General features: G+C 47.1%; 1 protein-coding gene across 12 annotated transcripts in view; it reads left to right on the top strand.

Annotated features, from left to right (window-relative positions):
• LOC143288455 (neurofibromin-like) overlaps positions 1-24,220 on the top strand; it is a 278,699-nt gene that overhangs the window by 116,082 nt on the left and 138,397 nt on the right. For all 12 annotated transcript variants that reach the window (XM_076596958.1, XM_076596964.1, XM_076596968.1 and 9 more), the window contains 6 exons: positions 329-465; positions 1,643-1,759; positions 2,401-2,579; positions 5,718-5,929; positions 6,451-6,534; positions 6,934-7,115. In XM_076596958.1, the coding sequence (XP_076453073.1) occupies positions 329-465; positions 1,643-1,759; positions 2,401-2,579; positions 5,718-5,929; positions 6,451-6,534; positions 6,934-7,115 (911 nt within the window). The remainder of the gene's footprint in view (positions 1-328; positions 466-1,642; positions 1,760-2,400; positions 2,580-5,717; positions 5,930-6,450; positions 6,535-6,933; positions 7,116-24,220) is intronic.

The raw sequence follows: 24,220 nt of genomic DNA, 5'->3' as shown, positions 1-24,220 counted from the left end.
GACGTTAGACACAGACATTACACGGCGGTTTCTTTGAAGACTTTGTTTCGTGATGTCCCTCCGTGGGCGCTGATGGACTTCTTAAAAGAAGTGAACCTTTTTAACCAGATTTGAAGGTTTTAAACTATGGAATTTTTTTTTTAACTTTGGAGTGGAAAGTTTGAAGTGGTGACTCGTTTTAATTGGTTGGTTTTTTTTTTTCCTTGTAGTAGTTATTGACGCGGCGATAGCCTTGAAATGGCCTTAGTGGTCGGCGAGGCTCTAAGCACCATAATTTCATTTCATTTCAAGTTGTGACAGATGCTGTAACATTGGTGGTCTGTTTCAGATGATGAGGCGGCGTGACGAGCTGACATTCCGACAGGAGATGAAATTTCGGAATAAACTGGTGGAGTACTTGACAGACTGGATCATGGGTAACTCCCATCAGGTCAACGTGCAGGGCGACATCTGCAGCTTGTCAAGGTAGGAAAATGGGTTTTATGTGTGCTTCACTGTGCTGTGTGCATGTTTGGTGTGTGTTTTTTTACATATAAGGAACACTTACAGGCACTTTTACTTTTAATAGTAATGATAATAATAATAATGTACATTTATATAGCGCCCTTTCTCTCGAGCTCAGGGCACTTTACATGAAAGAAAAATATTACAAGTTACATAAAACGTTCATGACCACTCTTTCTCAAAAACCCCTCTCCCCTCCCAACCCCCACCACACACACACTCTCCCCCTCTCACACTACATACATCCAAAGTGAGCTGACGTGGGTGATGTTGGAGAACAAGGAAGCTGAGAGTGCTCATAGATAGGTTTTAAAAATATGAGTTTTTAGTGATGAGCAAAAAGCAGAAATGGAATCAGATGCATGGATATGATAAAGAAGGTTATTCCAGATGTGAGGAGCAGCAAAGAAGAAAGAACGTTCACCATAGGTTCTTGTATTGACACGAAGTTTCAAAAGGTAACAGTCAGAGGAAGAGCGGAGATTTCTTGCGGGAGTGTAAACACTGATAAGGTCAGAAAGATATGTAGGTCCTGCGGAATGGAAAGCAGAATAGCAGACACACAACTTTGTATTTAATTATCGCTTCAGTGGGGAGCCAGTATAGAGTGCGGAGGTGAGGAGAAATGTGATCAGTATGTGGGACTCTGAGAGTTATCCATAAAATGTGTTTAGGATCAGAATATGGAATTTAATTTCCATTGTTGAACAGCATGATATTCTTAAATCTAGAAAATTTTGTCTTGTCTTGACAGTATGATATTGTGTGTTTGAAGTCATGTTTCATTCATACTGTTTTTTTGTACTGTAAAGGCCTGAGACATCCCATGTGGGGTATATTGAAAGGGTATATAACACATATGTGTAATATATATGTGTGTTTGAAAAGGGTGTGATACTCTGTGTGTTACATGCTTGAAAGATGACTCTGTTGTATATTTGAAAGGCAAAATGATTAATGAAGGCATGTTATGCCCTGTGTTTCAAAGGTGTGTTGTGTGGTGAGAGTTTGAAGGGACTTGTGATATACACAGCACGCTGTGTGTTGAAAGACGTGCAGAACTGAGCCTCCCTCATCAACCAGTGACGGTAGAGCGGAAGTTGTAGGCAAGTGGTTCATATTATTGTGCTGTGTGCAGGGACCTGGACCAGGCCAGCATGGAGGCAGTGGCAGCGTTGTTGGCGGGGTTACCTCTGCAGCCTGAGGAGAGTGACCGTGGGGATCTGATGGAGGCCAAGTCACAGCTCTTCCTCAAGTCAGTGTTCCTGTGTGGAGTTCAGCTTTACTCTCCCTTGGTGTTCAGTGGTCATGGTGCTCTCTGTCCCATGGAGTAGTGGCACAGTGGATAACATGCCTGTCTGGAAAAAGAGAATACACCAAGCCGATAATTCCAGTCATGTACAAGTTGGATTTCTTTCTCTCCCCTCCATAACATCTTGATTGGTGGTCTTGTTGATACACAACTCCAGTAATAAACAAGTTAGTGTTTTTTTCTTCCCCCTTCACAAGAGTTTGAGTGGTGGTCTGACTTCTCTTCTTTTGGATGGAACAATAAACAAGCCCCTGTCAGCATGATTTAGTGCATGTAACAAGATTATCTTTGACAAAAATCTGTTGAAAAAAGCAGCTGAAATGAATATTTCCTCGCTGTCAAAATTATATTTTTAGTTGGTACATTTGATAAGCAACAACTGCAGTTTTAAAATTTAAAGCCATTTATAAAGACAAAAAAAGTATGTCTGAAAAGAAAAAGGAAGAAAAACAATAATATTGTGATAATGAGATACACTGTTGTATATCTGTCTCACACATATATATACACACACATTTAATGTCATGCGTATACATGTGTGTGGAGATACTTGAGAGACCAGGAACTGTTGTGTGTATGTGCAGGTACTTGACTCTGTTTATGAACTTGCTGAACGACTGTTCAGAGGAGGAGCAGGACAAGGCGCTGGATCCCAACCGGAAGCGCAGCATGTCCAACCTGAGTGCGCTGCGCAACTGCACAGTGCAGGCCATGTCCAACCTGCTCAATGCCAACATTGACAGTGGCCTCATGCACTCCATTGGTCAGTGTTGTGTCCACTTCATTGTCCTCATACACATGCACTCCATTGGTCAGTGCTGTGTCCACTTCATTGTCCTCATACACATGCACTCCATTGGTCACTGTTGTGTCCACTTCATTGTCCTCATACACATGCACTCCATTGGTCAGTGCTGTGTCCACTTCATTGTCCTCACACACATGCCCTCCATTGGTCACTGTTGTGTCCACTTCATTGTCCTCATACACATGCACTCCATTGGTCAGTGCTGTGTCCACTTCATTGTCCTCATACACATGCACTCCATTGGTCACTGTTGTGTCCACTTCATTGTCCTCATACACATGCACTCCATTGGTCAGTGCTGTGTCCACTTCATTGTCCTCACACACATGCCCTCCATTGGTCACTGTTGTGTCCACTTCATTGTCTTCATACACATGCACTCCATTGGTCAGTGCTGTGTCCACTTCATTGTCCTCATACACATGCACTCCATTGGTCAGTGCTGTGTCCACTTCATTGTCCTCACACACATACACTCCCTCGGTGCATATGCATACATGGCCTTTGTTTTGTCAGTCTGGCTCTTTCAAGTTTTTTTTTTTAGATGACTGGGAATGGCATACTCATTAAATCTGTTATTTCTCTGGTTTTTCTTGCCCTTCTTTAGAAAGACTTGTTTTTTTTCTAAATCAAGTTGTTTGCTTTCACAGAACAACTTCATTTTCGGTCCTTGGTTTGTGCTGTCTTAGAAGACTAACATGGCATATAACATCCCTATCCTTCAGATCTCTCAGGGATCTTCCATCTGTTGGAGGGCTCATGCTCAGGTGGCTCCTGTGCTCACCTTTCCCAACATCCTAATCAGGAGCACTTTCAGGCTGGGAACAGACTCGGGCAGCAAAACAAGAGACTGATGTCCTCAAAATGCCCATACAGCGGTATCTTCCAGAGACAGTGATGGGCCCCAGTTCAGCACTCACTGTCAGATCAGCCCCCACAAGCAGGCAGTGTGTTGAGATAATCTCACCATTGGTGCACACTGGGACTCAGAAACTGGACAGTTTGGGTGCTGGAATTATATAAGATGCTGTAGACGAGTTGTGCCCTTCTCCAAAGCTCACCCTACAAGGCCACCAGGGGTGTGCCTTGGACACAGATATTCCATAGCTCCTGCAGAAAGCGGTGATAATGTCACTCACAGGACCTGAGCAGAAGTTCATTGAGGCTGTGTGTGATCCCAACAACTTCAAGGATGGGTTCCAGTGTGGGATCTCTGCCCCCAAAACAAAGTTCTCGAGTTGAAGTTGGAGGTGTAGGAGGTGGTGGAGGTATGGAGTCAACTGGAGGGAGCGGAGGCAGTGGAGGGTTAGCGGTGTAGACGAAGCCCGAGGTTGAGGGTCCAGTGTCAGATCATATTGTGTCGATATGAAGGCCCTTAGGCCTGTAAGGCCTTTTGAATGTTGGAAATGGGGGGAAGTGAGAGCCCCCATAATTGTATTGAGAGATTTTTATAATCTAATAGTGTGCAAGGCTTATTAATGACACAAGGCTTAATTTCTGCCCCAAATACTATACCTGTACCTATTGTTGAGAGAACCTGAGGTAGAGGGCCCTTACGAGTGAGATTGCACCATAATTTTAGCTCGATTGGCCAAACGAGCTAAGTAAGTTTGTGACCTGATACAAGTCTTTATCAGATGCAAAACATGAGTGTCAAAGAATCGATAGACAGACAGAAATACGAAAAAACTTAGCCGTATGAAGAGCACAGGATCAGGACTCAAGATGACTGCCGGAAAAAGAGGGCGCTAGTCAGGGATGCATGGGGGAGTTAACCTACTTTGAGAGGTTATCGGCTGTAGCTACTTTCATTTTCTCCACATAGGCGGGTAGTAGTTCACACAGGACAGGAATCAGACCCCTGCCAAAATCTACACTAGTGGGTCATGGTAAGTATGTTACTTAAACGTAATTTTAGGAAGAAAATTTCCTTTCAAGATGTTAACCTACTACCAGCTCCTAATCTTGGCAAACAGAGCATGCACATGACCACAGCTTGTTACAGTTTGACACATGTATGTTTGGTTAAACAGGGAGTGATTGAGAAATTAGTCTATTTTTTACTTATCTCTTTGAACATACTGTTGGTTTTGTGAGGTTTTTTCACTGTGGTGTTGACAGCTCTGGGTATGGTGACTGTGGTGTTGACAGCTCTGGGTATGGTAACTGTGGTGTTGACAGCTCTGGGTATGGTGACTGGTGTTGACAGCTCTGGGTATGGTGACTGGTGTTGACAGCTCTGGGTTGTTACTGTTGTGTTGACAGCTCTGGGTATGGCGACTGATGTTGACAGCTCAAGGTATGGTGACTGTTGTGTTGACAGCTCTGGGTATGGCGACTGATGTTGACAGCTCAAGGTATGGTGACTGTGGTGTTGACAGCTCTGGGTATGGTGACTGGTGTTGACAGCTCTGGGTTGTTACTGTTGTGTTGACAGCTCTGGGTATGGTAACTGGTGTTGACAGCTCTGGGTATGATGACTGTGGTGTTGACAGCTCTGGGTATGGTAACTGGTGTTGACAGCTCTGGGTTGTTACTGTTGTGTTGACAGCTCTGGGTATGGTGACTGTGGTGTTGACAGCTCTGGGTATGGTGACTGTGGTGTTGACAGCTCTGGGTTGTTACTGTTGTGTTGACAGCTCTGGGTATGGTAACTGGTGTTGACAGCTCAGGGTTGTTACTGTTGTGTTGACAGCTGTGGGTATGGTAACTGGTGTTGACAGCTGTGGGTATGGTAACTGGTGTTGACAGCTCTTGGTTGTTACTGTTGTGTTGACAGCTCTGGGTATGGTAACTGGTGTTGACAGCTCTGGGTATGGTAACTGGTGTTGACAGCTCTGGGTTGTTACTGTTGTGTTGACAGCTCTGGGTATGGTGACTGGTGTTGACAGCTGTGGGTTGTTACTGTTGTGTTGACAGCTCTGGGTATGGTGGCTGTGGTGGTGACAGCTCTGGGTTGTTACTGTGGTGTTGACAGCTCTGGGTATGGTGACTGTGGTGTTGACAGATCTGGGTTGTGACTGTGGTGTTGACAGCTCTGGGTATGGTGACTGTGGTGTTGACAGCTCTGGGTTGTGACTGTGGTGTTGACAGCTCTGGGTTACCACAAGGACCCCCAAACACGGGCAGCCTTCATGGAGGTGCTGACCAAAATCCTGCAGCAGGGCACAGAGTTTGAGACACTGGCGGAGACGGCCCTGGCCGACCGATTTGAGCGCCTGGTGGAGCTGGTGACCATGATCGGGGACAAGGGGGAACTACCCATCGCCATGGCATTGGCGCAGGTGGTCTCCAACACCCAGATGGTGGGTCTCCTGCAGCGATGTGACTGGTTTTCACATAACTGTCATTATTGGAACAGTTCATTCTGTCGTGTACCCAGTCTATATTACATCAGTACAGTAACCAACTGATGTGTATAGTGTATTAGTGTGTCAGAATGATATGTTTTTTAAACTTGGTGTGTCTCATGTTCTTTCTGGTTTTGCCCCAGGCACATCTGTTCTTTATATATGCCAGCAGATATTACTTTGATCATGTCATCACCTGCTGATTATTTCACAGCTTTCTTCTAGTTCATTTTCTGTTATGTTCAGCAACTTTGATTCGTTCATGTAGTTGTTTTTACAGGCATTTTTAGGGGATTTGTTTATAGCAATTGATTATTATTGTTGTAAATCATTTTTGTATTTATGAACCTGCACACAACTAGTAGCTTGAAAGATGGCATATTGTAATGTTGCGACGGATGTTATTGTACAGTCTGTGTGCTCTGTGTTGTCTTAGCTCACCAGGCTGATTTTATTTGCACGCTGTTGTTTTGCAGGATGAGTTGGCAAGAGTGTTCGTCAGTCTGTTTGATGCCAAGCGGCTGCTTTACCAGCTTCTGTGGAATATGTTCTCCAAAGAGGTAATGTGGCTGTGAACATATTTCAAGCCTGTCTGACTGGTGTCTGTCAGTCTGGCAGAGCTGCACAGAAACTTTAATTTTCGGGACGGGGGGAAGGGAGCGTGTTCCATTTGGTATTGATAGCATATTCTTCTGACTTTCATCGGTGGTGATGAGATGAATGTTAGATGAGGACAATTTCTAGATAGTTTGGAAGCAAGTGCATCATGCAGACAGGCTCCCATGCAAGCTACACACACACACACACTCGCATGTACCCCACAAATTTGTGCACACACACACAGACACACACACACACACACACTCTCTCTCTCTCTCTCTCTCTCTCTCTCTCTCTCTCTCTCTCTCTCTCTCTCTCTTCAGAGTGTACCTCCCTACCAGCCAGCAGTGTGTGTTCAGGTGGAGGTAGCAGACTGCATGCAGACCCTGTTCCGGGGGAACAGCCTGGCCAGCAAGATAATGGCCTACTGCTTCCGCTTCTACGGACAGTGGTACCTGTGTGACCTGCTCTCCCCCCTCATCCAGGAGATGTTCCACCTGGAAAAGGACCCCCAGGTCTCCTACGAGATTGACCCTACCAGGTGAGATTTACTGCTGGTGAGAATTACTGCTGTCATGAGATCGACCCCACAAGGTGAGAATTAATGTTGTCATGAGATTTTACCCCACCAGGTGAGAATTACTGTTGTCATGAGATTGACCCCACCAGGTGAGAATTACTGTTGTCATCAGGTAGACCCCACCAGGTTTGCGCATGCGTGGAGGAAAGAGGTTCGTCTCTGTCCTCTCCCACCAAACAACCATTTTTCAACTCCAAACAGCGGTTTTTCACCCAATTCTCCCAATTCCCCTCGCCCATATTGCCTTCCTGGACAACAGAAAACCTACCAGTGAAGTTTCAAGCCCATCATAACTCTACTTTGGTGTCAAGATCAAGACTGAAGTTCACAACTCAGAATTCAAGATGGCGGCGTCCGATGTTTACTGACTGCCCACGGTGGTAGGGGGCCTATCATTGACGTTGATTAAAAGGACTCATCAAGCAAAACTGTAAGTAGAAACCTTATTTATCAAGTATGAGGATTTTCATCTGTATGAAGACCATCCAAAGAACACACAGTGACATGTGAAAAACTTTTCCAGAACAAAGTGACTCCCCAACCAGCAACATACCAAGTTCTAGAACTTCTACTTTCGCTTTTACTGACCTTCTTAGGAGTAGGACTGTTCCTGAGCTCCACAGTGCCTCTTAGACACGAAATGCCCACACAGCCCCAGAAATCCAGCAGCATCTCCTCCCAAAAAGCACCCTCTCAGACAAAATCCGAAGAATCCAAGTTTCCCTGTGGCACATGTGATCGCACTGTCTCCTGGTCAGAACGTGGCACTGAATGTAATACTTGTGGCCAGTGGTTTCATCTTGCCTGCCAAAGCATACCATATGACTCTGAGGAGTATGAAAGACTGGGCAAAAGTGATATTGTATGGAGATGTGTAGTGTGTGACAATGCAAACTACAGCACAGTTGCCTTCAACCTGTTTGGACTTGATGCAGCAGCACCAAGTGCTATCCAGGGAGGAGACATCTCGTCTTTACAAAGTCCCTCGGAAACGTCACTCTCATCGGCAGACTTTAAGCCCATCCACTCATCCACACCCTCCTGAGCTACCAGTCAAAACAAACAGTTTAATCGGCCTCTAAGACTTCAGAACATCAACTTCCAGTGCAGTCGAGGCAAGAAAGCAGAACTACAGAATCTGATTGACAGTACAAAGCCTGATATTGTGATAGGCACCGAAACATGGCTCGATTCAGATGTCCGTTCTAGTGAGCTCCTCCCTCCTCACTTCACCACCTTCAGGAAGGACAGGGATCGGCTTGGTGGAGGAGTACTGATAGCTGTGGCTACCATGCCAAGAAGTGGAGGAGCTGTCAGTGGATGGATGTGAACTGCTCTGGGTGAAGATCAAGCTGAAAGGAAGAAAGCAACTCCTAGTAGCCGCCTACTATAGGCCCAAAACTAGCGACGTGATCAGCCTAAGTTTGAAACCTCCATCCAACGGGTCACATCTGCAAACGCTACTGTCATCATTGGAGGTGACTTCAGTCTCCCTTCCTTTGATTGGACCACCAAGACACTGAAAAGCCCAGCCAGATGTGTTGAAATCCACAACCAGTTTCTTGACCTGATGAATGACGCTGGATACGAACAGCTCGTCATATTCCCCACAAGAGAAGAGAACACCCTAGACCTCTTCCTCCCGGGCCATCCATCCCTAGTGCCGCAGATTGAGCCCCTCCCTGGACTCTCTGACCATGATGTTGTCTACCTGGAGTTTAACACCAACCCAGTGTATCAACGCTCACCAAAACGCACAGTCCCCCAATTCTCCAAAGCGGACTGGCCTTCACTGAAATCCTGTTCATCGGAACTCTCTGACACAGTGTTGGAAACCTTTGATACAAACAGTGATGCAGAACCGCTGTGGCACACACTGAAAGAAGGTATCGCCTCCATGACAGAGAAGCATATCCCCAAGAAAACCATAGGCGGAAAAAACAACAAGCCCTGGGTAAACTGTGCCACTGAGGATGATCCGACGACGGAACAGGCTGTACAAACAGACCGGATGCCAGGAAGTGCGTGCAGAACTGAAGAAGCTGAAGCACAATGTCCAAAGAAACCTGCGCCGTTCTTACTGGAGATACACTGAGAACATGTTCAAAGACAGCACAAGTGAAAGACCAGTGACGAACAAGAAATTCTGGGCATACATTAAGGCAATATGTACAGAGGCGGCAAATGTTGCCCCACTTAAGGAAAACGGCAGACTTGTCTCAGGTGCAAAAGAGCGAGCAGAAATGCTAAACAAGCAATTTCACTCCGCCTTCAGTGCGAAAATCACCTGTAGCAAAGAGGAATTCACCGACAGAACTGGTCTACCATCAGACCCCCCATCAGACTCTCCTACCTTTAAGCGCCATAGAGATTTCAGTAGCAGGAGTTACCAAGCTCTTCAAGGACTTAAACCCCAGCAAAGCTCCTGGCCCCAATGGCATCAGCCCGAGACTGCTACGTGAGCTTGCCGAAGAACTGGCTCCTGCCTTCACACTCCTGTACCAGTGCTCCCTCAACACTGGAGTAGTTCCAAGAGACTGGAGGATGGCCAACGTCACCCGAGTCTTCAAGAAAGGCGAGCGCTACCGCCCAGAAAACTACCGCCCTATTCTCCCTGACCAGCATACCATGCAAAATAATGGAGCACATCATCACAAGCTCTGTTATGAACTTTGCAGAAAAGAATGGGATCATCACCAAAGCACAGCACGGATTCAGATGCCAGCGATCCTGTGAAAGCCAGCTCATCGGACTTGTAGACGAGCTCTCAGCAAACCTTGAAGCCAGAAAACAGACAGACGCTCTCATCATGGACTTTTCCAAAGCGTTTGACAAAGTCTGCCACTCTCTCCTACTCCACAAGATCCACTCCCTTGGCATCACAGAGAAAGTACACACCTGGATCAGGAAGTTCCTATCAGACAGACACCAGTCTGTAGTGGTGGATGGAGCCACTTCCAGTCCTGTTCCTGTAGATTCTGGAGTTCCCCAAGGCTCTGTTCTTGGGCCTTGCCTGTTCCTGTTCTACATCAATGACATGCCGACTGGACTGTCCTCCACTGCTTGTCTCTTTGCTGATGATACTCTGTGCCACAAAACCATCTCCTCCACCAGCGACCAGCAAGCCCTACAAAAGGATCTCGATTGCCTCACAGAATGGGAGCAGAAGTGGCTTATGAGCTTCCATCCAGACAAATGCCAGACACTGCAAGTGAGCTGGAAGAGAGACCCCCTACCATCAGAGTACACCCTTCGTGGCCACACCCTTGATGTAGTCAGCAAATCAAAATACCTCGGCATCACCATCACTTCTGATCTTAGATGGACCCCCCACATCTCCAATGTCTCCAACCGAGCCAACAAGACCTTAGGCCTACTGAGACGGAACCTGAAAGTAGGCTCCCAGCGCATCAAACAGCAAGCCTACCAAACACTGGTCCGCCCAACCCTGGAGTATGCCAGCTCTGTGTGGGACCCCTATACAGAGAAGGACATTAAGAAACTTCTGGCAGTACAACGTCGGGCTGCTCACTGGGTGACCCATCGACACAGGATAACATCCAGTGTGCAAGACATGATGGAGACTCTTCAGTGGTCCCCCCTCAAAGAGCGAAGGAGAAAGGCAAGACTGGTTAACTTCTATAAGTTCCACAGCGGCAGTCTTATCATCAACACATGCCACAAGCCCTCTCAAAATCCTTCAGCATCCACAGGGACCCAAGGATCGCACCCAGCAGCGTACCATCTCTCCAACTGCAGGACGCTGTACAGACAAAAATCTTTCTTTCCCCGAACCATAACCAACTGGAACAGCCTTCCTGCTGAGGTTGCCCTCAGCCCAGCCCTGGAAGGCTTCAAATCCCGAATCTGATCACCTCCCCCCCACCCCCCACACCTCACCCCCTCCCCTGGCCCAGCAACCTCTGCCTCAGGAAACCTCAAAAACACGCAAATCCCCCTTATAGTCTACAGAATCTTCACAATGATGAAGGCGGTACTCAAGGGAAAGAAGAAGAGGTTATAATTGCTGCTGTCATAAGACTGATCCCACCAGGTGAGAGTTACTGTTGTCATGAGATTGACCCCACCAGGTGAGAATTACTGTTGTCATGAGATTGACCCCACCAGGTGAGAATTACTGCTGTCATGAGATTGATCCCACCAGGTGAGAATTACTGTTGTCATGAGATTGACCCCACCAGGTGAGAATTACTGTTGTCATGAGATTGACCCCACCAGGTGAGAATTACTGTTGTCATGAGATTGACCCCACCAGGTGAGAATTACTATTGTCTTGAGTTTGACCCCACCAGGTGAGAATTACTGTTGTCATGAGATTGACCCCACCAGGTGAGAATTACTGTTGTCATGAGATTGACCCCACCAGGTGAGAATTACTGCTATCTTGAGTTCGACCCCACCATGTGAGAATTATTGCTGTCATGAGATTGACCCTGCCAGGTGAGAATGACTGTTGTCGTGAGATTGACCCGACCAAGTGAGAATTACTGCTGTTTTGAGTTCGACCCCACCAGGTGAGAATTATTGCTGTCATGAGATTGACCCCACCAGGTGAGACTTGATATCAGTGACTATGAACTGACAAGATGGCACATGCCAGAAGCAGTGGTGTTGGTGGCGGGCTGTACAGTGGTGTGGGTGTCTGATCATTATTCTTATCATTTAAGTGCTCTGTATTGACATTTTGGGTCTTGTTAGAATTTGTGACCCTCCACCATGGAATGAGTCGCTTTGCACCAGAGATCGATTTTTAGTTATTGGTATTGACCCCACCAGGTGAGAATTACTGTTGTCTTAAAATTGACCCCAGCAGGTGAGAATTATTGCTGTCATGAGATTGACCCCAGCAGGTGAGAATTATTGCTGTTATGAGATTGACCCCACCAGGTGAGAATTACAGCTGTCATGAGATTGTTCCCACCAGGTGAGAATTACTGTTGTCATGAGATTGACATTTTGGGTCTTGTTAGAATTTGTGACCCTCCACCATGGAATGAGTCGCTTTGCACCAGAGGTCAATTTTTAGTTTTTGGTATATCATAAATATGCAATAAATGAGCTTTACAACAACAAAAAAAAGTTTGTAAATTGGATGATTCTGTGAAAAGTTACTGTGATTTGAAGTTTAGAGTCGCGAAAGCAACGAACGGAGAAATCAAGGCCAAAAAGTTTTGGAACATGTTCATAGCAACCACATACTTCTAAGCAAGATATGTTTATGAAATTAGGCACACATATACTTGGGCAATATCCACAACTGCACAAATTTTGAAAGAAAAATATTGAGTGTATTTGATTTTATTCAAATAAGAAGTTTCTTATTTTTGGGGAAAGAATTGTGACTGAGGGGTAAGTATACTTACTTTTTAATCAGCTCAACATGACTAAAAACCTACCAGTCTTAAGATTAGTTTTGTTGTGGTGTTGTTTGTGGTCCAATTGCTATGAAACTTTTGCATTGTATAGTATGTGTACTAAAATTTATGCCATTATTAAAGGGAAAAAATGCTAAATCATGATGCCGAATCGTGTAATTGTAATTCAGTGTGCTGACTGGCTTACTGTGCTTGTGATTTTAACATAATCCATGCAACAAGCACAACAAACTAACAAAAAATATCCATGCAACAAAACTGCTCACACGAAGGGTACAAGTTCACGTGCCTTTTATCCCAGCATAGCATCAAATGAAATACACTTCATAATCCAAATGAACACTTCAAACACTTCATCTGGAAAGAAAACCTACTTGCCAAACCCATACTTCACACAATAAAGACAAAAAACCTCATCAAACAAACACTCAATCTGCTAAAAAATGTGCAGATATGTGGCACAGGTAATCAATTCTTGTGGTACAAAGTGTTAGTCATCAGGGTGGATGGCGTTGATGTTGAACCGTCTTCCTCCACTCTTTTTTCTCCACCAGTGGTGTCAGTATGTTCCAAAAATGCATGGTTTATCCTGAAACAGTTTGTTATGTAATACTTCTTAATCTCTTTTCATTTTCTTTGTTTTGAATTATTTTCTATGTTCTGAAGTTTATTCATTAATGCTAATCATGTCAGATTAAATATCAAACATTAATTTCAGTTTTGTACATCCACATCACAGCTTTATTTTTTTACACAGGACTTTACAAAATGCTTTATTCTAGTTCTGTGTACTTTATCAGAAAATAAAACTAATACACTTTTATATATACAACTATTCCTTTCATAATATAATCAGATAAAGCAATTTACTGATAATAAAAGTATGAAATAGTGATCATTAATGCTGTCTCACTATGAGTATCAGTGTGCATGTGTATGACATGCTGCGGTGCATTCAGTTAATAGTGGCATGTCAAGCACATGCACACTGATATCATTTATGTAAATGTCTATGCAAAACTTTACAATTCCATACATGTACATCTATACAAAGTTTGTAAAAAGAAAATAAGTTTGCACACTTCATGGTAAATTTATACAATAAATCATTGTTCATTTTATTTAACAGTTGACCACAAAATCACTCACTCATAGATAGGAGTTCACCAGCAGACAAATCTTTAGTCGACAGTGTATAGTTTGTGTGGTGGTGTTGCCTCTCCTTCTGATGACATGACTTGCCAGCAGTGATCTCAGAATTATTCACTGGTGTACAGGCAGGCATATAAAGTACCATCAGGCTGAAAAAAAGTTGAACTATTAGTAATACTATTAGTATTTACTGTTGAAACAACCCTATATTTATTTACCTCAAAACTGACACACACACACACACACACACACACACACACATAAAATATCCATTGAGGCAAATTCTGTGAAACTAGAAACTGTTCATACTGTCATACCCTTGTACCTCCCCATGCTCAGTTACATGTAATGGTTAAACTCTGAAGGGACTGTGTGTGTGTGAGTGTGTATGTGGCGTTCTGTGTGAGTGTGTGACACGTTGTGTGTGTGACACCCATTGTGTGTGTGACACCCATTGTGTGTGTGTGTGTGTGTGTGTCATTTTCTTTTAATTTACACTCTTAATTTCCTGAGATTCACTTTATTCTTTTAACTCACTCTAGCCACAGTCAAAACGACCGGGTTTCCCTCTCAAATCGCACTATTTTAAGCAGTTTTTAAAAAATCACAAAAAATCAACCACTCACCCTATAAATATAAAACACATACCAGTGGACAGATATAACAATGAATTTACTAAAAAAAAAAAAAAAAAGCTTACCTTAAGTGAAGGAACCACATGGTTTTGATGATATAGGTATTCCAATATGATACACATTGGCAGGAAAACAAAAGTTTTTGAACACAGGTAATCCACTTCTTCATGCTCTGAATCCTCCTACACTGGTTCAGTCACACTCCTGTACTCTTGGTTTGATGTGCTTATGATACTATTTATGCATGCTGCATAAAAAAGATATTTGATTAGAATATATTGGGGGAAAAACCCCAACTGATTGCTGCTTGCAGTCTTGAAACACACTGAAAAACATTTGCGGGACTGTACACTTATAGGAAAAAACACCACACATACACTTTTTTTTACACAATGCACAGATTGTCCTCATCTATTTCCATCTCCTCAGGTTCTTCTCCATTAGTTGGAGAATCAGCCGCTGCAACAAGCGCACGTGTTGGTGTCGAGTTTTGCTGACTGGTCATTCCGCCTTCATCATCGTCAGTGTCCGCCACTTCGTCGTCGATTTTATCAGGAATATAGTCGGAATCAGAGTCCGAAATTTCGTCACCTGCATTGTCGAACAATCCAACAACAGCATCTTCATCATTAGACCCGGTTTCATGAATCAGTTCAAGTGCTTGAGCCATTCTTATATTCCACACGAATCGGTTTCGCCTTGGTTCTGCCATGTTGAAAACCACATGTTGTTGTGATTTAGGGTTGTCCGGTTCACGAACAAAGGAAACTACTACAGAACGAACGGACAACGGTCTAAGGGAAGGAACTCGCAAGTAAAGTGTCTGAGTTATCTGGAAATTGTGAGTTATCGCCCTTAAAGTAAGATCGGTAACGTTAAAAAAAGATCAAAATCTGTTGTAACATTGCGTCCGACACGTTTTCAAGTGAGCGGAATAGCGTCGGAAATCGGCAGCCGACCAGATGTTGTTGAGTTAATTAGTTTTGTTCCACATGTCAAACAGTGAATTTTTGTACCAATGTGCAGACAATAAATCAGTCTTGAGTCAATTATTGTTAAATAGATTATTATCAGTTGAGTATACCATCATTGCATTTTAATATTTGTCAATGTGGGTAAAATATGAATGCTTACCTTCAGACACTTCAGCTATATCCAGTCCCCCAGTCACATTGTTTGCATTTTCCTTGTGTGAACACACTTCTCTCACTTCAGTGCAGCAAGTCAGTTTCACTCGTTTCAATGCCAGTCACACCACTGATGGCACCTGGCCCATGTTGATTTCGGCAATTACAGTCGAAGGCTTCCAACATTTCTGTATGTAGTGCAAATGTTGATTCATCATCTACATCAAAATTAATATTATTCTTGCTGAAAGCTGAATGACAGTCCTGCGTCATCTGCTTTCGAAATCAGCGTCTCCTTCGTATTCACTGAGATCGATTTCATGACCATCAGCCTAGTTGGGATGGTCAGTTCCATCAATGAAGTACTGGGTTAGAACTCGCAAATGTCGTCCTCTTCACTTAATGGCAAAATGTTTGCAACGCAAGTGTATCTTGTCAGGAAATTGCTAAGTCTCTGTTGAAACGCGTGCTTCCGTTCACTGCGACCATGTTTATTTAAGTGAGTGTGCTGAATGGCTGGTTTCATCACGTGGTCTCTCTCGGCCAGTGACAGAGGTGATTTTCCTTAGTGACGCATTGTTTACGTTGTGTGTCCTTATTTTGGAAGCGATGATTGGCTCGTAGTTTAAAACTTAACCAATGAGAAGGACATAGATTGAAAGAGATGGACTTAACTTTTAAAACAAAACTTTTAACTCTCTCCGGACGAAGGAATGCGTGAGCATTCCTACATAAAATGTATTCAGTTTCAGATGACAGAATGGAATAGCATTTCCAAGAAATAAAAATCCATCACGCGCTGGACACGTGATTTTGTGATTTGCCAAGCAGAGTGCGCTATTCTGGGTCACTCCACAATCGAATGGTATGATTGGCCAGCCTGCCATGTGTGGCCCGTCTCAAACACACGCTGACAAAGTCACTGACCGGTTGTCTGCTCACGTGCCAGCCTGTTAGCAAAGTGGGCTCTTCTCAAAATGTTGTGGAGCGAACAAGGCAGTGACAGCAATGTTTTAGTGTTGCCGAAGTACTTGAAGTGCTACAAACTGAAGGGTCGGACATTGAAGAGGTGGATAATGACGGAGAAGAAAGTGAATTTAATGCAGAAAGCGAGCATGGGTATGGTGATTCAGGGTGAAAAATTGGCATTATTTTCTACATATGGCAAAACTGTAAAAATAAGATGAGAAATTTGTTTGTTTGTTTTATGTAATAGCTCAACACGTAATAAACCAGTTCTGAAAGTTTCATTTTCTTACTCTGTATTTTGTATTTTTTGTAATTTTTTTTCAAATCCTTACAAATGGGCCGTCTGTGGGGAAAAGCAAGGGAGAAAACTTGTCGTCCCGAGTGAGTTAAATGATGTATGATTCGACCGGTCGATTCCAAGATATTAGGGAGGGCAAGCTTGTCAAAGTTAATCGATTTTGTGAATTCATAGGCAATCAGAATGATGGGATAGGTATTTTAAGCACACTTTTAATTACAAAAGAAGTTACCTACTTCCGGGAGGTTATCGGCCGTAGCTACTTTCGTTTTCTCTGCATAGGCGGATAGTAGTTTGCACAGGACAAGAATGTCAGACCCCTGCCGGAGTCTGCACTAGTGGGTCACTGTAAGTATGTTACTTAAACGTAATTTTAAATAGAAAATTTCCTTTTAAGGCAAAAGAAGACACAATTATGCCGAGATACTTCAATATGAGATAAAAGAAAGCCTAAAGTTTACTATGAAGTCAAAACCTGAAAATCGACAGCCTGACCCCCACCCACCTAAAATCATCACTAGCGGCAAAGTTGGTTAGGTGCAAAGCGACTAATTCCGTGATGGAGGGTCACATTTGTTAACAACATTCTTGGAACTGATTTCAGTTATTGTTTTCAGTGGAGCTGATGGCGACTTTTTTTTTTTTTTTTTTTTTTTTTTTTTTTTTTTTTTTTACAGTGCATTTGTTATGGTATGTACAAAATAAGGTTTAATTTTCCCATTGATACAGTGTAAATTTGTAAATTTATCAGTTTATAAAAGTTAAAAATTTATTTTCAGTCACCTTTAAATTTGTTGTACCAGTGTGTTTTTTTGTCTCAGTGGTTATGTGTGTGTATATGTGTATTGTATTGTTTGGTGTCATATACTGTACCATGTCAAACTGATGCAAACTAGGCCTATGGTTTGCTCTGTTTGGCCAAATTTCGCGCGGCTAACAGTGAAAAGACGCCCCTCTTAGTCTGGCCCGCTCTTAGCCAATCAAACGCCTCTAACAGCTATAAGCGCTGAACCATTCCTTTGACCAAGGCTCTCCACGCCATCTTGTCAGGTTTTCGCTCTGTCTCGTCTAACGCTTTTTTTGGCTATTAAGCGTTTTCATTTGGCCTTATTTTGTTGTATGCGGCTTGCATGTATATTGTTCTTACATTCTGTGTACTCGTTTCGACTCGGCCCCCTCGATTCCTTCGTATTTTTCTACCTCTGAGTCGATCCTGTCTTTCCTTTCTCTGTTGGGGATCGAATTGTTCGCTGGGTGCTTACGCGCGGTACCATGCCTCGTATGCCATCCTACGAAGGCAGGGATCATGATGCTGGCAGAGATACTCGGCAAGAGACTCTCCCAGGCCCGGAGCTCATGATTTCTCCCGATAGGGACCGCGGCGATGCGTCTGCAGACGCAGATCGCGGAGGGGACGCTCGTCCCGATAAAACGGTCATGAAGGGGACCGGGGGGAAAGGGATACGAGCGTCGCCTCCCGAGGTGTCCCAGCGCGAGGCAGGTGGAAGGGGGAGTAGCACGTCCTCTCTTGGTGGTGGGAACTCGCGGCTGGGTGCGGACTCCCAAGGGGAGGCCGTTACCCGGGTCCCCACACGGAGACAGCCCTCAGGGGCCCCAGTGCTGTTCCCCCTCCTCCCTTCTCGGTCGACCCCCCTCCCCCACCTCCTCCTGGGGGAGAAAAACATTTGGTTCCGGGGGGGACCTCCACTTTGCCCACCCCGGGCCAAGCCACCCCAGTCTCCCCACGGGAGGGGATTCGGGGCGCGTGGCAACCTGCTCTGCAGGTCTTCCCGCTATCCGGCCGGTCTCCCCTGCTGGGGGAGTCCCGCGCGTGTCAGGCGGTTCCGGGCAGTCAGACCGCCGGCCTTTCGGCCTGTCTGACACCCAAGTCGGACCTGACCTCCCTCCGACTTGGCCAGGTTTTTCCCTTCAGCGAGGTCAAGGCGCCAGTGACCCTTGGGGCTGGGGTCACGGGATGGCTGGTGCCCACGGGTGGTATCCCCCATTCTACCCGTACTGGGGTGCACCTATGGTGCATGCTGGGTTCCCGGGAGGACCAGGGACTAACCCCTGGTCCGCTCCCCACCGGACCCAACCCAGCACAGACCACAGAGTGACACACACAGCCCCGACAAGAGGGATTGACTCCTCGTCTGGCAGGTCGAGCTCCTCGACCAGTATTAACACTACAGCCTCGAATCGGTCCTCTGTCAGCACGCAGGTGACCTCCACGGTCACTACGGCTTCCTTTTCAGGACCGACGGCAGCTGAGGGGCCCCGCTCAGCCCGTGGGAGCCTGCCGTTCCCACCTACCCAGCCCTCGGTCCTAAAAGGAGATGAGTGGGTGTTTGTCCCCTCACAGCACTCGTGGGTCCCTCTGGCGTCCAGGGACGCTCTCTCTGAGAAGGTGTGGCACCCACCATCCCAAGCATGGTTGGACCTACGGTCCACACACTCCCCACCCTCTTCAGGTGTCAAGGACATAACAGAGGAGACCAGGGTCCCTGCTCGGGATCGCCCCAGCTCATCCCGCTGGGCTGACCACAGCCCACAGGACGCCCCCGTGGGTACATCCACTTGGGATGGCACCCAGCAGGGGATGGACTGTGAACAAGAGGGACAGCCCCTGTCTTCGGATGAGGACGAACAAGCGGATGAGCACTCTTCGCCCCCATCCCAGTGCGACAGATGGAGCCCACGCCTCCCTAGGGACCAGCCTGAACCAAACTCGGACTTTGCCGAGCTCGAACTGACCCTCCCCAATAGGGTCACGCATGCTGAATCAGTCCCTCAGGCAACTTTGTCACCCTTAACCCTCCTACGGTCAGGTGACTCTAACTCCAGAACCACAAGGCGACTCAGAGTGCCAGAAATGGCTCAGGAGTGGCTTAATAAGCCAGCCCGCACCGTCAGGGGTGCTGCTTCCATCCCTCCTCCAGGCAGGGAGTCCCTCTCTGCCCCGGGCGCTTTTGCCCCAGGCAAGTTCCTTAAAGATCCCTCCAAGGGAGGAGTGTGGTCCTGGTACACACAGGACCACCCTGTCTACAGGGAAGCAGAGCCCTCCGCGCAGGACAGGATGTTGGTCTCACAGCGCACCACCTTCCCCACCTCAGCTACTCTTCCCTTTAAGACATTTGCAGAGTGGGACAAACTGGCCCGCCGCTGCCTCCTCGAGGTTTCCACGGCTTATACCTTCTTTGACACGTTCCTCCACAGAGCCAATGAGCTGTGGGAACGACGTCCAGTTCAGCAGGACACGGAGTCTCCTTCCTCTGGCCTGCCTGGCCTCTTCACAGACCCGAGGTTAAACACTTTTGGCAATCGAGTAGCATCTGGTCTCACGGCAGCTGCAGACGCAGCTACCAGCCTTCACTTCAATACTGTGCTGGGATGCTGTTCTCCGCCTCTCTAACATTCCAGTAGAGGAGAGGACTGCCCTGCGGTCCATCCCAGCACAGCAGCACTCCCTCTTCGGCCAGTATGCACCGCATTTTGTCAGCCACAGGGCAGAGACAAACAGGGAGGTGGCCTCATATTTAGCCCACTCCTCCCAGGGGCGCCAGGGTTCTATGCCATTGAAGAGACCCGCCACCAGGGCTCCTCCATATACCTCGCCTCCTAAGTCAAAGCGGCGTGCTCAGAATCAGCGGCAGAGGAACAAACCACCTCATGGCCGTCCAAGCCGTCCGGCCATGCCCAAGGCCAGAAGGCAGCACCCCCAATGACTGGGCCCCGATTCAGCACCGCCAGTCATTCAGCCCCTCCAAGTAGGAAACTTGTCCCGGCACGCTCATCAGTGGCGTGCTCTGGGACTCAACGACTGGATTGTTTCGGTGCTAGAGTCGGGGTACATGCTCCCTTGGGTGGGGGACCGCCCCCCTCTAAGATCCACTCCTCCTCCTTATGTGCCCAGCTCGATGGAGCAGGAGAGCGTCTTAGAGAGAGATATATCGCACCTACTCCTCATAGGGGCGATATCTCAACTCTCGGACCCGGGCCCCGATTTTTACGGCCGGTTGTTCGTGATTCCAAAAGTCTCCGGAGGGTGGAGACCAGTCCTGGACTTGTCCCCCCTCAACAGATTCCTCCCCAAGATGAAATTCAAGATGGACACACAGGCACAGATTCGGGAGACCATGCAACGGGGAGATTGGGCGACGTCCATCGATCTGAAAGATGCTTATTTCCATATCCTCATCCACCCGGCATCCCGCCGGTACCTGAGGTTCGTGTGGAGGGACAGAGTGTTCCAGTTCTCTGTCCTCCCATTTGGTCTGTCCCTTGCCCCTTTCCTCTTTACCAAGATGGTGCGGGAATTGGTGTCAATCGTCCGGTCGGAGTCCATTCGGCTCTGTGTGTACCTGGACGACTGGCTTATTCTGGCCCAGCCACAGGCTCTGTGCCAGAGTCATACAGCCAGACTTCTAGACCTGTGCTCCCATCTGGGCTTCATCACGAACCAGGAGAAATGCGATCTGTCCCCGAGCCAGTCCTTCGACTTCTTAGGGATGAGATTCGACACGCGGTCCATGATAGTCTCTCCGACGCCAGATCGGTGGGACCGTCTGGCAGGCCTCCTCAACCACTTGCGCCATTCCTCCCAAGCAACAGCGCGGACACTTTCTTCCCTCCTGGGCATGATGGAGTCCATGGCACCTCTCATCCCTCTGGGCAGGGTTCTCAAGCGCCCTCTTCAGAGGGCACTCAGGCTACGGTGGTCCCAGAGCACTCAGCCATGGGATACCCGGATATGTCTGGGCGAGTGGTTCCTCGAGGTGACATCAGAGTGGTTAACCACCCCTCTTCTGACACAGGGGGTGCCCATAGCCCCACCTACTCTTCAGGTGGCACTATTCACAGACGCCTCCTCCCTGGGCTGGGGAGCCCACATGGACTCACTCCATGCAGCAGGGACTTGGTCCCCGGAGGAGCGCCTATGCCACATCAATGTTCTGGAACTGGAGGCAGTTCGCAGGGCTCTCCAGCACTTCATGGCGGAGACCAACGGCAAGACCATTCGCTTGTTCACGGACAATACAACAGTCGCATGTTACGTGAACAAAGGGGGGGGAGCGCACTCGGCAGACCTCTCTCTGCGGACCGAGGCTCTCCTCCGTTGGTGCCACAGCAAGGGCATTGCACTTTCAGCGAGACACATAGCAGGGAAAGACAACATTTTGGCAGATGCTCTCAGCAGGTCCAAGAGTGTCATACACACAGAGTGGACCCTGGACAAGGACACCCTGCAAGGAGTGTGGGAACAGTGGTTCCGGCCGATGGTGGACCTGTTTGCGACAAGGTTCAGCAAGAGACTTCCCACTTACGTCTCTCCGGTCGCCGACCCAGAAGCATGGGCAGTGGATGCTCTCTCTCTAGACTGGAGCAGTCTGATTGCCTACGCGTTTCCTCCCTTTCCAATCCTGTCCAAGGTGATACGGAAAGCCAGGTTGGAACGCCCGCAGATGATCCTCATTGCGCCAAAATGGCCAGCCCAGCCCTGGTTTCCGGTCCTTCAGTCCCTGACACATGTTCCACCACTGGAACTGGAAACCAAACCTCATCTGCTGAGGCAGCCTCGTTCGGGCATTCCTCACTCCAATCCTCAAATGCTCCACCTGCACGCGTGGCTGCTGTGCGGGCGGAGCTGTCAGCATCACCATTGAAGTCTTCCACCCCTCGGTCAGCCTCTGTGTCGGCCGCGCTGACCAAGGGGGGTGCCTCCTCCGACCTCCTCTCCATAGTCTCCAAAGCCAGGAGGGAGGGAACAGAGACTTTGTATGACTTTCGCTGGAAGAAATGGCTGAGTTGGTGTACAGCTCAGAACATTCCCCCTACTAACCCTACGAGCATGCAGCTGGCCAACTTTCTGGCTCACTGCTTCTCGGTTCTCAACCTGTCTGCTAGTTCTGTGAGAGGGTACAGGTCTGCCATTTGTACCACTATCAAACAGCTAGGTGGTCCCGCTTTTGAAGCTGATTTCCTGCTCAGAGAAGTGGCTAGGGGCGCCTCTTTGAAGGAAGCTAGGAATCCCAGAAGAGTGCCCCTCTGGGACTTGTTCCTGGTGCTGGATTTCATTCGAAAACAGCCCTTTGAGCCATTGGGGACTGTTCCTTTTGACCTGCTCACTCTCAAGACCACTTTCCTTCTGTTGCTGGCCACGGGCCGTCGTAGAAGTGAGATTCATGGTCTTAGTGGTATGCCACAAGATCTAGCATTCCACAGAGATGGTTCCATCACTCTTCGTTTCCTTCCAGAGTTTCTGGCTAAGAACCAAGACCCCGAGGTCCCTTCCCCCTCTCTGAGGGTCAGACCTTTGTCTGATATTCTTGCCCAAGATGATGAAGATAGGCATCTCTGCCCCATTCGGTGCCTCAAATACTATTGGGATAGGTCTCGCCATAGGCGTTCTTCTCAGAGGCGCCTTCTCATCTCCCTCAATGAGAATTACAAGAAAGATATCGCTGCAGGCACCATTTCCCGCTGGGTTTCCCAAGTCATTCGTAGAGCCTACTCTCATGCACACAAGGATCTCAGTTGTCTTAATCCCAGAACACACGAAGTGCGGGCCATAGCTACTTCGGCTGCTTTCCAGCACTCGGTACCACTGCAGCATGTCTTGGAGGCAGCCTTCTGGCGGTCGGAGAATCCCTTCATCAACTTCTACCTCCGGGATTTCCGTATGACCAGGGCTGACGGTTCCAAGGGGATTTCCTTTGTCGCGGCTAACACTGCCGTCTCAGTTTCAAGGGCTCCCCATAAGAACCAGTAGGCGTTGCCCTCCTCCATTTGCTTTAAATTCTGCATCAGTTTGACATGGTACAGTATATGACACCAAAAGGAGTTTGTATTATACTCCATGTTTGGTGTTTACATATACTTACCATGTCAAACTCGAATGCCCGCCCGTCCGTCCCCGCGTCTCCGCCGTGGTTCTCATGGGGCATTTTCGTTCATGGCCACGGAATGATTCAGCACTTATAGCTGTTAGAGGCGTTTGATTGGCTAAGAGCGGGCCAGACTAAGAGGGGCGTCTTTTCACTGTTAGCCGCGCGAAATTTGGCCAAACAGAGCAAACCATAGGCCTAGTTTGCATCAGTTTGACATGGTAAGTATATGTAAACACCAAACATGGAGTATAATACAAACTCCTCCTTTTTACTCTTTTGCCACTACACATTTCTTTGTGTGGAATTCGGGCTGCTGTCTCCAGGGAGATGGGTATCTACATTGTGAGCGCCACCCATTTTCTTTGTATTGCCTTCTGCCTACAAGTGTTATTTGTTTTCCTATCAGAATTGGTTTTACAGGATCTTGGTTTATCGTCTCATGTGAATGACTAGCGTCCAGCTCACCATGAAAGGTTTAACAGAGGGAGAGAAAATACTGGTGACTGTGCATCTTTATGTGTGTGTGAGTATGTATCTGTGTGAGTGTATGTATGTGTGTGTGCATGTACATGTGATCAAGCTGAAAGAGGATGACCTGGTTG

This window comes from Babylonia areolata, chromosome 12 (genome assembly GCF_041734735.1).
Source record: "Babylonia areolata isolate BAREFJ2019XMU chromosome 12, ASM4173473v1, whole genome shotgun sequence".
Taxonomy (NCBI): Eukaryota; Metazoa; Mollusca; class Gastropoda; order Neogastropoda; family Buccinidae; genus Babylonia; species Babylonia areolata.
Note: the sequence above shows the minus strand (reverse complement) of the source record. Positions and strands in the feature narration are given on the sequence as shown.